This window comes from Parambassis ranga, unplaced genomic scaffold (genome assembly GCF_900634625.1).
Source record: "Parambassis ranga unplaced genomic scaffold, fParRan2.1 scaffold_24_arrow_ctg1, whole genome shotgun sequence".
Classification (NCBI taxonomy): domain Eukaryota; kingdom Metazoa; phylum Chordata; class Actinopteri; family Ambassidae; genus Parambassis; species Parambassis ranga.
The window spans coordinates 2,066,353-2,080,590 of NW_021144797.1; the positions used below are offsets into that span (position 1 = coordinate 2,066,353).

General features: G+C 46.1%; 1 protein-coding gene across 1 annotated transcript; it reads left to right on the top strand.

The window, feature by feature from the left end:
* Positions 1 to 8,876: 8,876 nt before the first annotated feature.
* On the top strand, positions 8,877 to 13,033 carry LOC114430568 (coiled-coil domain-containing protein 39-like). The gene is made up of 4 exons (XM_028398644.1): positions 8,877 to 9,004; positions 12,491 to 12,682; positions 12,761 to 12,864; positions 12,958 to 13,033. The coding sequence occupies exons 1-4, from the start codon at positions 8,987 to 8,989 to the stop codon at positions 13,031 to 13,033; spliced, it is 390 nt and encodes a 129-aa protein (XP_028254445.1). The 5' UTR covers positions 8,877 to 8,986.
* The last annotated feature ends 1,205 nt before the right edge of the window (positions 13,034 to 14,238 follow it).

Genomic DNA, 14,238 nt, shown 5'->3' on the forward strand with positions numbered 1-14,238 from the left:
GAGAAAAACAAGGAACAAAAGAAGAACATGGCCAATTACCTAAAGAATATTAAAGAAGAGCTGGAAAACACTGAGGTCAGTATCTATGAGTTGTGATATGTTTGTTTTGTGGTGGGTTATGCAGTGTGTGTTATTTGTGTTGTCTAGGCTCTGTGTGAGGCAAAGGAGAGAGAGATAGAGTTAGAGAAACACCTGACAGCTGTCGTGACCTTCCCTGGTCACCCCGGATTGTCAGATTCCGTCTCCTGTATTCAGAACATTGAGTGAAAGAAAATACCCTGGGTTTTGTAGTTTCACCTTTTGCAAAAGGGAGAACACCTAGTGAACACAGGCCTTTCAGTCTGCTTCACTCCCGTCCATAAGTGTTCTGCCCTTCCCTGTACACAGGCATGTTTTATTGAAAGTTGAGGTACATTTGCATAATAGATAAACAGTTCTTCAAGACCCTCGTTGGTATTCCCATATTGGGACATGTTACCCGTTATCCACACCTACTTATTATAATAATGTTATTTATGACTGTGAAACACTCTGTTTCCCTCCTATGTTGGATGATTTATCTTACGTCCACCTTCACCACAAAAAGGGCTCCAGTAATGTAAACATCCTCCCTAACTCTCTGTAAGGGTGTATGTGTATGTGTGTGTGTGTGTGTGTGTGTGGAGAGTCCCCCTTTTTCTCTGAGTGAAAGCATACATACGAGTAAATATGTGCTCTGTATCATATCAGCGCGTAGGTAACCTTTATATACTTCCACAATTCCCCCTTTTGGACTCTACTAGAGTCCAACACCTAAAGAAAACCGTGACAAAGGTTATACGTATCAAAATATAAGTAAATGATCATGAACAATCAAACGGTAAACATGTGTTCAAAGCTAATAAAAAGTTAGTGAAAAGTTAGTGATCATTCACCATGTCTCGTTTATCTGTCCTAAGCTTGCACCTGTAACAGTAAGGTTTTACACAAGAAAAATCTCCAGAGGCCACATTTGTGGAAAACACAGGATGTTTCTCAGATAGCTTGGTGATGGGGAATATAACATCCCATGCCATGCATTCTTTAGGGGGAACCGAGCAAGTCGTAACTGGTATAAAACAATCAGTGGTCAGATAAGCTGACACCACCTATAACAAAGGTCTGGGTCCCAAGCAGACCACACAATCAACTTGGAATGCATTAGCTGACTATTCAGCTAATAAAAGCCAATTATTCCTGTAGCCAGTGACTCCTGTAGCAACCTGAAACCATTGATCAGTAGGCAATCCTTCTGTTCCTGATACAATGACAACCCCTCCTGAATTAGCATTATTCTTACCTGTCACTAAGCTTCCCTGCACTGCTGAACTCTCTGGGATTGTGGAGGTGGTTGTATTAGGCAGACTATGTGTCTGCCAAAATCCCACCTTCCAACAGGGGTCATGACCTACAAAAACAGCACAGACAAGGAACCATGTGCCATTCTGTGTTTCGGGAAGTATTAGTGGAGTTAGTGCATGGATCAAATATTACAGTGTGTTGACCTATCTGTAACAACACATAGACCGTCAGGAGGAATAGAACCACAACCATGATTATAACCAATAGGATAATATAAAAGTAATATAAGTGACGAGTAGAACAGTATAAAGATTAATATAAAAATTAATATGTAGTTTATACCTCTGTCCAGGGAACTCGCAGTGTAACTAGAAGATCAAAAAAATTATGAACAACCCTAATATGGTTATCCCAACAAGAAAACAAATACATGTTATACATCATAGTATGTGGGGGTATTTTAATCGGTCGGTCTTTCACCGTTCCCGCCCCAGATACTCCTAACAGCTCAAATGTAATGAAAATTATCCTACAGTAAGAATGTTCAAAATTGTGTTTTATCAGTTCATGTATGTGTTCCTGTCTGCCTCATCGTCCAGCGCCCCGCCTGGTTCTCTGGTCCTCTCGTCCTCAGGATGTGTTTTCTTTCTTCGGATCCCTGGGGTTAGACTACCCGGGATCCTGGATTCCTGTCAGGGGATTATTCTGCCCCTTTTGTGACAGGATCCGTATCTGAATCAGCCGATTCAGACTTCTGCGCCCTCAGATCAGCGTGGACGTCCTGTAGAGATCGTTGAGGCTCCTCTGCAGCTGTGCACTGGCTCCAGTGGAACCAGGTGTCCCCCTTTCCTCTCAGCCGAACCGCGTGTGAGGTGCGTTCCGTCACCTGATAGGGACCTGTCCACCTTGGCTCCGACCACTTCCTTTTGATGACCCTCAGGAGTACCCACTCGGCTACATACTAACACCAAAGCTTTAAATTCATTATGGTTTATGTTAATATCATAATACATACTCTTTCAGTGTCAGCCGGCCAGCTGGTCCAGGAAACTATCGACCTGTAAGAAGCTCATAAGGTGTAGATTATATGGCGTTATTACCAGAACATCAATACAATAGATAACACTTGAACCCATATAAATTTGGTCTGTGCACAGATTTTAGCCAATTTTTGTTTTAGGTTTGATTCATCCTTTCCACCTTTCCTTGAGGCTGTGAATGATAAACAGTACCAAAAGCATGCTTCAGTCCCAACATAGCCTCCACCTGCTGGAGGTCTTTATTTTTGAAATGTGTTCCATTGTCAGATCTGATTTTTTTCAGGAAAACCATGTCTAGGGATGTAGGTGTTAATCAGAAATTTAATGACAGTTTGTCACTACACCCCACATGGCCTACCCCATGTGCTTCTTCCATGGCAGTTTGTCTCAATCCAGGTGGCAGTATGGGTCGTCCATCCTCCATACTCCTCCTGTGTCAGTTGCCCCCCTCGCTTTCCACAAAGTCTTTTCCTGTGGAGAGGCTTTGTTTTGTAGTTGTGTTAAGTCATTCCAGTCAACAGGGGGAGGTAAGTCCGTTTCTGAACACATCAAAATCATCTGTTCAACATAGCCTGCTGCCTGCTTTGCTGCCTGATCTGCTGCATTATTTCCTCTGGTGATCCTGTCAGCGCCTGTTCCATGACCTTTGCATTTTATTACAGCTACCTTGCTAGGCAACAACAGGACTTCTGCAAGTTCTCTCATTTCTGCCTCATGTTTTATGGGTTTGTTATCTGCAGTCAAAAATCCTACTCTCAGCCACTGGCCCAACTCCACATACGCTGCTCCTGCCGCATATGCTGAATCAGTGAACAACATTGATGTGTGAAAAACAGGATGGATTTATGTTGAGTAATACATATGTTTTCACTATAGCGCCCCCCAGTGGCCAAACCGCATGACACTTGGTACACTAAATCTTGTCCTTCCCCTATTTTGAGTGCTTCAATCACTGCTCTCACCTCTGCTCTCTGTACTGACTGCTGTCCTTCCAGTCTTTCTGCTTTTAGTGTTCTCATCTCTTCCCGTGTGTCTTCAACAACTGCGTATGCCGCTCTGAGTCCTTCTGTGTCATGTCTGAAACAGCACCCGTCTGTGAACAGATTTCTAGCCTCTGTTAGTGGTGTGGCCTGTAAATCCATTCTGACTTTTTCGTCTCTGGTTACCCTCTCTGCACATGTGTGTGGCTCTCCAGCTCCTATCTGCTCTGCCATGTTTATACCATCATGTGTGAAGGTAATGTTTGGTGCTTCCAAAATCTTGCTCATTCTCCTCTGTCTCAGTGGGGTGAGTGTGAATGTCTCTGAGTTTACATATGTGACTACACTATGTGTTGTGAGTACGTACAGCTGTGTCCCATGACCATGTGTTCAGTTTTCTGAATTAGCTTAGCTATTCCTGCTGCATGTTGTGTGCACTGAGGATGTTTTTTTTCCGTGTACATCAGTATTACTCTCTCTCCCCCTTTTCTCTGGAACAGGATGCCGTTTGCACAGGTATCCGTTCCAGAGACATCTAAATAGAATGGTAAAGTGTAGTCTGGCGTGGCTAGTTCTGCTGCTGTAGCCAAAGATGGTTTCAGTTCAATAATAGAGCGTTCAGCTTCCTGTGTCCAATTTAGGTGGGCTGTTAAATTATACATGCCATGTTCTCTAACTAGGTCTCTAAGTGGCTGTGTGAGACCAGTGTAGTTTGCAACGTAGTTTAAAAAATATCTCTACATTCATGAGCCAGAGGAAGTCAAAAGAAAGCATTAGCCAAATCTAATTCACAAAGGTTCAGATGTGTAAACCCGGAATGTCACAGGTTCACAGTTCACTAAGCCTACATCAGTGGGGCCCTCTGCCCATAGATGTGTCGGTAAGTCATTAATCAAAGCCTGAGCAAGAAGGTGGTCTGTTTTTTTCTCGTCCATGATGTCTGGCAAGCTGTTCGTGTGCTAATGTAACAGTGTTAGTAGCTGAAACATGTAGGTGTAGGTTGCCAATCTGTTTGAGCTATGGTACGTTTAACCATGCCACCTAATTCTTTTGCCTGATGTTTTGGATGTACAGCTAATGAGACGTGGGAATGCCCTTCGTCACTGATCATATACCAAGCCTGTTGTTCTAGTGTAAAATCCACACCAGCTGCTACACCCTCAGATGCCACAAAAATATCTCGGACTAAAATCAACCAGTTTTTCTCCTCTATGGAGCATGTGATGTTATCATGATACCAATCAGTTTGCCGCCTGTCATAAAACAAAGTCACATGAGGGGGGTCAGGGGGAGTGACATATGGCTCGAGCTGGGCTATCCAGGGCTTCCACTGCAGGTAGGCAGAGAGGATTCCTGGGTCGTGTGGTGTTTCTGCATGTAACAGACCCCAGTAGATATCCGCACAAGGGTCAGCTACAGGTTTCACAAGATACTGTCCACCTGTGTCAGAGGCATTACAGTGGAACATGGTGCCGTCCGGCAGTGTCACTGTCAACCCGTCAGGGCTGCATAAAATAGATGCCCCAAGCTTAATCAGCAAGTCTCTCTCCAGTATATCCAGAGGCACTGTGGGTGAATATACAAAACAGTGTAACACAGTCTGATGTCCCAGCTGAGCAGTCATTGGAGTGGTTATAGGCAGAGTCTGTTTCTCCCCAGAGAAGCCCATCACTGTGATAGAGTCATTTGACAGTTTCTTAGAAGATGTATGAATCAGAGTAGAACAGGTGGCCCCTGTGTCTACCAAAAAAGGCAGTGTCTCATCTTCTACTCGCATAGACAACATCGGATCTGCCGTAACGATGTCATCAGAGCTGCTCTGTGGGGAGTGTCATTGTCGGGAGATGTTATCCCCTCCCTGTTCCCAGCCGGAAACAGAAAACTGCCCCTTCCATGGAGCTCCAGCAGGGCGGAAAGAAGCCCCTTATGGACCAGATGCTGCATGCCCTCGACTGCTGTCCCTCTCAGCTGTACTGCCTCATAATGTATGGACAGTCCTTTGTCCAGTGTCCGAGCTCCTCACAGTAGTAGCAGCGGTCACGACTGAAGTCTCCCCTCAGCTGTCCCCTAGGCGGTCTACCCCTTCTGCGCCGGCCTCCCCAGCTGCCCCTCCCTGGTCCCTTGCCCCTGTATGACCCTGTGGGCGGCTGATCATAATTAGGATAAAATAGCTGTGGCACCCAAGGTGTGTCAGGCGGTGTAGTGGAGCCCTCAGTGGCCACCATGACTTTATTAGTTTTGTCTTTCTTTTTGTCATTAGCTTTTTGTCTGGCCTCAGCCAGTTGCATTTTTAATAATTGAGTCTATAATTCCTGTACATCCTTACTTTGTGTGTGTGCTGCATCCTGGGAACGAGTCAAATGATGCACTAAAAAAATCCAAGTATCATATATTGTCCCCATACTGCGTACTATACTCTGATTTGGATTATAGTGACACTTATACACTCATACTCTGTACTTAACTGCATTTAATGTAACTTGATTCCTCTGGCACAAGAATTCCCTTCCAGAATAATAAAGTTTTATCTTATCTTAAATGTCTCTCCCACACATTGGAATCACAATCTGCCATGTCTAGTTTACTTTCCATGGCATTTTTCACATTCTCTGGGACCCTGTTTAGGACGGCGGTCCTGTACCACACCCTCTGAATGCCTGATTTACCTGGATGACAACCTGTGTGTCTAATCCATGCGTCTTTGCTTTGATTAATATATTCTCTTGGACTCTGTTTCAGATCCCATTTTAAGGTGGGGCAGGCTGCTCCACTAGGCAAAGGATATAAAGGGCAGTATATTAGATTGTGTGTAGGGGGGAGGGTCGCTACTCTTTTCTGTTTTCCCTTTCTTTGCTTTGGGCTTTCCTGTCATGAGGTGATTTACACCCTGACATACCAAAGCCCATCTCGCCCACTGAGTTCTTCGCTCCTCCGCCTTCTCCTGCTCCTTTCTAAATTTTCCTCTCTTAGTCCAACCACACTGCTCTGCACTTTCCTTGGCCCTCTCTCTGTCTTACCTCGCTTCTCCCTCTTTTCTCCAAAACTCCTTCTGCAAACTTCCTCTATCTTTCACCATCAACTTTCACAACATCTTTCTGCCAACAACTTATCTACAGCATCCTTCATAAGAATCACTTCTGCCGCTGCAGTCTTAGAGTCATAAGTCTGGTTCAGTATGTCGCCTAAGACCGTCAGCTGTTCTTCTACCGTCTTTAGTGGGCTGTGCGGACCCCACCCATCGTCAGTCATGTCTCTGTGCACACTTAAGTCCATGTCGTCAGTCATTAAAGTCTTAATCTCGTGGTCACGTAGGAATTACAAAACTATAGTTTAAATTCAAATTTACAAAACTGCAGTTACAAGGTTTCTATGTCGTCTACCAAACTATGTACACATCAGAAAAAAAAACTAATCCAGTTCGTGAGTGAACCTACTTCAACAGACCACTGCTTTACGTTAAGCTCACACGTCCCTGGCACTCATCCACATTTCTCATTCATGCATTACCCATAATATGAGCGCTCAATATGTGTGTGTGTTACAGCTTCACTCTCAGCTGTGTGTCTCAGTAAGGGGTGCTTTTGAACTCACAGGACTTCCCTCTGTTCTTGTAGCCGGTCCGTCTACTCACAGTTCATCTGTTCTTGCCGTCTCTCTTTTAGACGGCTCACAGTCATAAATCAGTGCCCTGCACTGTCTGGATTCCGGCCGACTGAGAAATATGGCACGCTATGTCCCTAGTACTCAGTCCAGTGGATTTGAGACTAGCCTCTCTTCCATGACACCAGAATCTTATACATCTGTAATTTGGAAGCCTGTTGACTTACTACAACTTCCGCCTAACTAGTGCGGTCGTTGTTTCAGTTTCCAGTCGTTCCAACATCCATACCATGTGTTTGCCTGTTGTTCCTTTTCCTCTCTCTTTATGTAGTGATTTAGGGTTCCTCAAGCCCCGGGACTCAAACCCAGCTTTTCCGGCCTCTCGTCAGAGCACCGGTGGAGTCGCCACACTCAGGATTTTGCAACCCCTTTTTCCTTTTTCCTTTCTCTTATTCTTTATCTTTACTCTTACAAGAATTCTTTAACCTCTTTTTCATTTCTCTTACTCTTTATCTTTACTCTTACAAGAATTCTTTAACCTCTTTTTTCCATTTCTCTTATTCTTTTGTTTCAGTCAATGTTCGTATAATTTACAGGCAGATTACTACTAAGGCTCGGGACACGTTACACTTTAGAGTAGTCAATGCAGATATAAAAGGTCTGCTCACCTTATTGTTGGCGCGCCACATGTCCTCTGTCTGTTCGTAATCAACCCCTGTGTTCAATTGACGGATCTGAGAAAAATATAATTACCTTTTATCCCCGTACGGGCCACCAAATTGTCGTGACCTTCCCTGGTCACCCCGGATTGTCAGATTCCGTCTCCTGTATTCAGAACATTGAGTGAAAGAAAATACCCTGGGTTTTGTAGTTTCACCTTTTGCAAAAGGGAGAACACCTAGTGAACACAGGCCTTTCAGTCTGCTTCACTCCCGTCCATAAGTGTTCTGCCCCTCCCCTGGACACAGGCTTGTTTTATTGAAAGTTGAGGTACATTTGCATAATAGATAAACAGTTCTTCAAGACCCTCGTTGGTATTCCCATATTGGGACATGTTACCCGTTATCCACACCTACTTATTATAATAATGTTATTTATGACTGTGAAACACTCTGTTTCCCTCCTATGTTGGATGATTTATCTTACGTCCACCTTCACCACAAAAAGGGCTCCAGTAATGTAAACATCCTCCCTAACTCTCTGTAAGGGTGTATGTGTATGTGTGTGTGTGTGTGGAGAGTCCCCCTTTTTCTCTGAGTGAAAGCATACATACGAGTAAATATGTGCTCTGTATCATATCAGCGCGTAGGTAACCTTTATATACTTCCACACAGCCCTCGCGGAGAGAGAAACTAGCCGTCTGACTCAGGACACGGCTAAGAAGCTCCTTAGGAGAGAGGAAAAACACGCTGGAGGTCCGAGCCTTTCATAAATAAAAAATAGAAAAGAGAAGTAGCTATAGATTGTGATGCCACAATAACATGTATCTGTATCCCCAGAACAACATTTTCAAGGCCAAACAGAAGCTGGAGGAGTTCAGGCAGCAGATGAACTGGGACCAGCAGACAATGGATTGCATTTTGGAGGAGTCAGCAGGCAAATATGAGGACACGATGGCCATCAACAAATACGCTCAGCAAGATGAGCAGAGGATCAAGGTAAAGAGATGAAAACATCTCTCTTCTGCAGCACTTACAGCTTTGAGTTATCATCAGCTAACAGCTGTCTAACCTCCCCTGGTGCAGTCGCTCATTCTGGCGATAGAGAAGAAGTCTGTGGAGGCCAATGAAAAGCTCAAAGCACTCGATAAAGAGAAGACTGAGACAAAATTAGCCCAGGTAATGTGTAAAAACACAGCACATCCATGGTGTTATTACTAACAGTATGTGTAGGCAGTTGTGGTTTCCCATTAAAATCCCTCTGCTGTCGTACCAGCTTGCATTGGATAAGGTGACAGAGAATCTGCAGCAGGCTCACCTGGAGACACAGCAGCTTACCCACCTGTGGGAAAACACTATCAAGAACATGAAGTAACAAGATGCTGAGATGCAGCAGTGTGCACTGGTAAAGCATGGGACATTAAACATCTACTGGTCATTCATTCTAGAGTGAATTCACACAGGAGTCTTTTCTTTCTTTTCTTTTCCTCTACTTCCGGCGCTGGTGGAGACCGGCTGCTGTTTGCAACGGCTCCTGCTTACTGTCTCTTTTTTTCCTACTTTTTGCTATTCTTCACTTTTTATTTTTGTACAAAACTTCTTCTCTACACACTTGTAGGGTATAGTACTGTGTCCCTGCAGTTTTTTATCAGGATTCTCGCTGTTTTTCTGCTTTTACAACCACATCCAGCGCGACAATGCATGAAGCGGCTCGCGTTGTTTACAGTCGGGAACAGCTGTTTGCGCTGCGTAGCGCTGTGGTGTTCCCCAGGGACAGACACCAAATACCCCCGGAACTGGTTCGGAAGACCCGCCGGGGTTGCAGTGCCGGGAAGAAACGTCGGGATAAGAAGAGATGCTTCAGACCGGCTCTCCCCACCATCACTATGGGAAATGTGAGATCTCTTCCCAATAAGATGGATGAGCTAGCGGCACTAACTCGCCATCAGCGTGAGTACATGGAGAGCAGCGTCCTTCTGTTCTCCGAGACCTGGCTCACACAGAACATCCCGGATTCTACTCTTCTGCTGGAAAACTTTCACCTGCTGCGGGCGGACAGAACGGCGGACAGCGGTAAGGGGAAAGGAGGGGGGCTGTCTGTGTATGTGAACGTGCAGTGGTGCAAACCGGGACACTGCACTATTAAAGAACAACTGTGCAACAGGGACATCGAACTGTTAGCAGTTAGCATGAGGCCTTTCTATCTGCCACGGGAGTTCTCACATGTGATTGTAACGGTGGTGTACGTCCCTCCCTCTGCTAACGCGGACACAGCTTGTGACACCCTGCTCTCAGTCACCAGCAGGCTGCAGACACAGCACCCACAGGCCCTCTTCCTCATCTCTGGAGACTTTAACCACGCGTCTCCCTCATCTGTTCTGCCCACATTCACCCAGTATGTCACCTGCCCCACTAGAGACAATAGAACACTGGACTTGTTTTATGCCAACACCAAGGAGGCATATTCTGCATCCCCCCTCCCTCCCCTGGGAACAGCTGCCCATAACATAGTCCATCTGCAGACTGTGTACACTCCTGTTGTGCACAGGCAACCGGCGGTCTCACGCAGAGTGAAGAGATGGACCGAGGAGAGTGAGGCTGCTCTCATGGACTGCTTCAACACCACTGTGTGGACAGAGCTTTATGACCCACATGGGGAGGACATTAACACAATAACGGACTGCATAACGGACTATATTAACTTCTGTGTTGAGAACACTGTTCCTTCCAAGACGGTACGGTGTTTCTCCAACAACAAGCCGTGGATTAACCCTGAAATCAAAGCTCTCCTGAAGGAGAAGAAGAGAGCTTTCAGGTCAGGGAGCAAGGATGAGCTGAGGGCTGCACAGAGGGAGCTGAGGAGGAAGATCAGAGAGGGAAAAGCCAGCTACAGGAAGAAGATGGAGGAGCAGCTGCAGCAACAGAACGTCAGCGGGGTGTGGAGAAGCCTGAAAACCATCTCTGGCTACAACACACCCCACTCACAGGCTGAGGGGGATCAGAAGTGGGTAAATGACCTAAACCTACACTTCAATAGGTTTGATGTAGCACCCACTCCTCCCCCCTTGCAGTCGCACCTCCACTCTCTGACTCCTGGCCTTTGTTCCTCTCCCACAGCCCCCCACACTCTTAGCTTATCACAACATCAAACCACTTCACACCCACACAGTGACACTCATCCCCCACCCCCACCCCTGTCCTTCACAGCAGCCCAGGTGAGAACAGAACTCAGGAAAACCAAGACAAGGAAGGCAGCTGGACCTGATGCCATTAGCTCCAGGCTCCTTAAGTCCTGCGCAGACCAGCTGTGTGGAGTTATGGAGCATGTCTTCAATCTGAGCCTCAAGCTGGGGGTGGTACCACAGCTCTGGAAGACCTCCTGTGTGGTACCAGTGCCTAAAACACCGCACCCCAAAGACCTCAGCAGCTACAGACCAGTGGCTCTGACATCCCACCTCATGAAGACACTGGAGAGACTGGTCCTGAGACACCTCCGCTCCACAGTGGGCTCCTCCATGGATCCGCTGCAGTTCGCCTACAGGCCTAATGTTGGAGTGGAGGACGCTGTCACCTTCTTGCTACACCGAGCTCTTTCTCACCTGGAGAAGCCCGGCAGCACTGTGAGAATCACCTTCTTTGATTTTTCCAGTGCTTTCAACACCATCCAGCCGGCGATCCTGAAGGACAAACTGGAGCAGACAGGGGTGGACCACCTGCTGTCTGAGTGGATCAGGGACTACCTCACAAACCGACCACAGTTTGTGAGAGCCCAGAACTGTGTGTCTGACCTGCTCACCTGTAACACGGGTGCCCCTCAGGGGACCGTCCTGGCCCCCTTTCTCTTCACCCTCTACACGTCGGACTTCAGACACAACACTGACGGCTGTGTGCTGCAGAAGTTCTCTGATGACACTGCGATTGTTGGTCTCATCAGAGATGACGATGACGCGGAGTACAGAGGACTGACGCAGAACTTTGTGGACTGGTGTCAGCGAAACCACCTCCTGATCAATGCAGGGAAAACCAAGGAGATGGTGGTGGACTTTCGCAGACGACACTCAGCCCCCCCCTTACCGGTGAACATCCAGGGAATGGACATTGAGCAGGTGGACTCTTACAAATACCTGGGTGTTCACCTCAACAACAAACTAGACTGGACTCACAACACAGACGCACTGTACAGGAAGGGCCAGAGCAGGCTCTACCTGCTGAGGAGACTGCGGTCTTTTGGAGTGAAAGGGGCACTCCTGAAGACTTTTTATGACTCTGTGGTGGCATCGGTCATCATGTACGGTGTGGTCTGCTGGAACAGCAGCATCACTGAGAGGGAGAGGAAGAAGCTGGACAGAGTCATCAGGAAGTCCAGCTCTGTCCTGGGCTGCTCTCTGGACTCAGTGCAGGAGGTGGGTGACAGGAGGGTCCTGGCAAAACTAACATCCATGCTGGACAATGAGTCCCACCCCCTGCAGGACACCCTGTCAGCCCTGCAGAGCAGCTTCAGTGGCAGACTGCTCCACCCTCGGTGTGTGAAGGAGAGATACAGAAGGTCTTTCCTTCCTGCTGCTGTCAGACTCTATAATAAACACTTCTGATAGGAGCAATACTTACACACCACAGTGTGCTTTTATTTTACTGTTATTTATTTAGTTGCACTATGTACAGTTTATAAACCATTTCTACCTCCACTCACCTGTGCAATAACTGTTAAATATGTAAACTGTTTATAATGTATATATCTTTTATTGGTAACCTATTTTATATTGTATATATCTTTTTCCTAACTTATCCCTTGCTGTCTGTATGCCGTTGCAAAAATGCAATTTCCCCATTGTGGGACTAATAAAGGTTTCTTAATCTTAATCTTAATCTTAATCTGCAATTATTATTGCAGCAACTTGCAAAAGCCAACCAGAAGCTGAGGGAAAACAGGGCCGCCATTGCAGAGAAGAAGCACCTGATGGAGATCCAGAGGAACAACAGGAAAGAAACCGAGAGGAAGTCAGCGGTGGCCAACAAACAGGCAGTAAAACTGCAGCAGGAGCTGAAGGAGCAGGAGAGTGACTGTGGCAGGCTGCAGGATGAGGTGCTGAATGTGGACTAATAATAAACTGCCTTCATATTGATATTATTATAAGTGAACTGACTCTCGTGTGTCCCGCAGCTGAAAAGCTGCAAAGGCAACCTAGAGAGAACAACCTCTGATGTGAAGATGCTGACGTCCCACATATCCACGATGAAGAAGGACATCCAGGACTACAATGACAAGTCAGTGTATCACAGCAGGGCTCTGTGTGTGTATTGACTGGAGCTGTGGTAATGTACTACACAATGTCTGTTTTATGTTTCTGTGTATTTTAGACTGAAGGAAGCCAAGATCCACAATGCTGCGCTGGAGGAGAAACTGAAGGTTGAAGTAGATTTTCCTCAAAGCTAAGAATGGACCTGACAGAAAGGCTGTATGCACTGTGATTTTAAACTCATGGGTTCCCTATCAGGACAGCATGGTGGAGCACAAGTTTATGAAGCTAGAGGTGGAGCGTATGAGGGATCTGCTGTACAACAAGGCAGACGGCGTGCTGTCTTTGGAGAAGAGGAAGCTGAACCTGCAGAAAGCTATGACAGAGAGGGAGGATGAGATCAAGGTGTACAAAGAAATGCTCAGCCAGCAGCTGAAGCTCGGTGAACAGGAGAGGCAGAGACTCAGGTAAAAAAAAAACAAATCACTCAGTTCTCAAAGGTTTGTCACATCACTCAATGTCAATCATTGTGTCTCAGTGCTGAACTCAATGAGAAACTGTCCAAGACTGAAACCATTAAGAAACATTTTGAGGTTGTGACCCTGACCAAGGCAGGTCCTGAGGCGGAGGGGGAGCAGTCACAGGCTTACTACATCACTAAGGTCGGAGCTCTTCACACATAGTCTACTGAAGCACACACCATGGTTCCAGACTTTTGCATCATCTGTGTGTGCTTTTCACCAGGTTGCACAAGAGAAAGGGGAACTTAAGCAGAAGGGTGATGAGCTGGATGCTAAAATCCACAAGCTGGAGCAGGAAAAGAGAGCTCTGGAGAACACCAACCAGCTGTTCAGCAACTCTAACTCTGTATACCGCAAATCTTTCAACAAAGCTGAAGAATCCAGTATGTAAACCAGCCACAGCCCTCTTCAACTGTATACTTGTTGATTGATTGATTGTTAAATGATGGTGGCAGCTTTAATTGGCCACAATGTAATTTGTTTTCGTTTTAGGTCCGGACTATCAGGAGAAGTTGAAGCTGGAGGAGCAGCTGAGAGCTGCTGAAGTGAAGCTGAAGGATAACAAACGATCCAGGAGCTCCAACAGGACATGCAGGTTATTGTTGTTTATAGCCAGTGTAGAGCAGATCACTGAGAACGAAGCAATTAGTCTTCGACGGCTCAGGTTACATTCAGACTGATTCTGGATTAACTGGATCTTAACCATGCAAATACTTTGTTAGCTCATATATCATTAGCATAATGGTCAACATTCAGCAGGCAGTAATAGTTAAATTACTGTTTTTTTGTTGTAAGTCAGTGTATTATCACTGCAACACAGTGATGGATATGCTTTGGGCCAAGTTAGAGAATCAATCATTTACACACTTAGTCCAGCACCC

Excerpts from the sequence above, each read along its gene's own strand:
- LOC114430568 (XM_028398644.1), top strand. Across the intron at positions 12,683-12,760 it reads GTGGCAGGCTGCAGGATGAG|CTGAAAAGCTGCAAAGGCAA; the intron begins GTGCTGAATGTG and ends TGTGTCCCGCAG. Across the intron at positions 12,865-12,957 it reads ATCCAGGACTACAATGACAA|ACTGAAGGAAGCCAAGATCC; the intron begins GTCAGTGTATCA and ends TGTGTATTTTAG.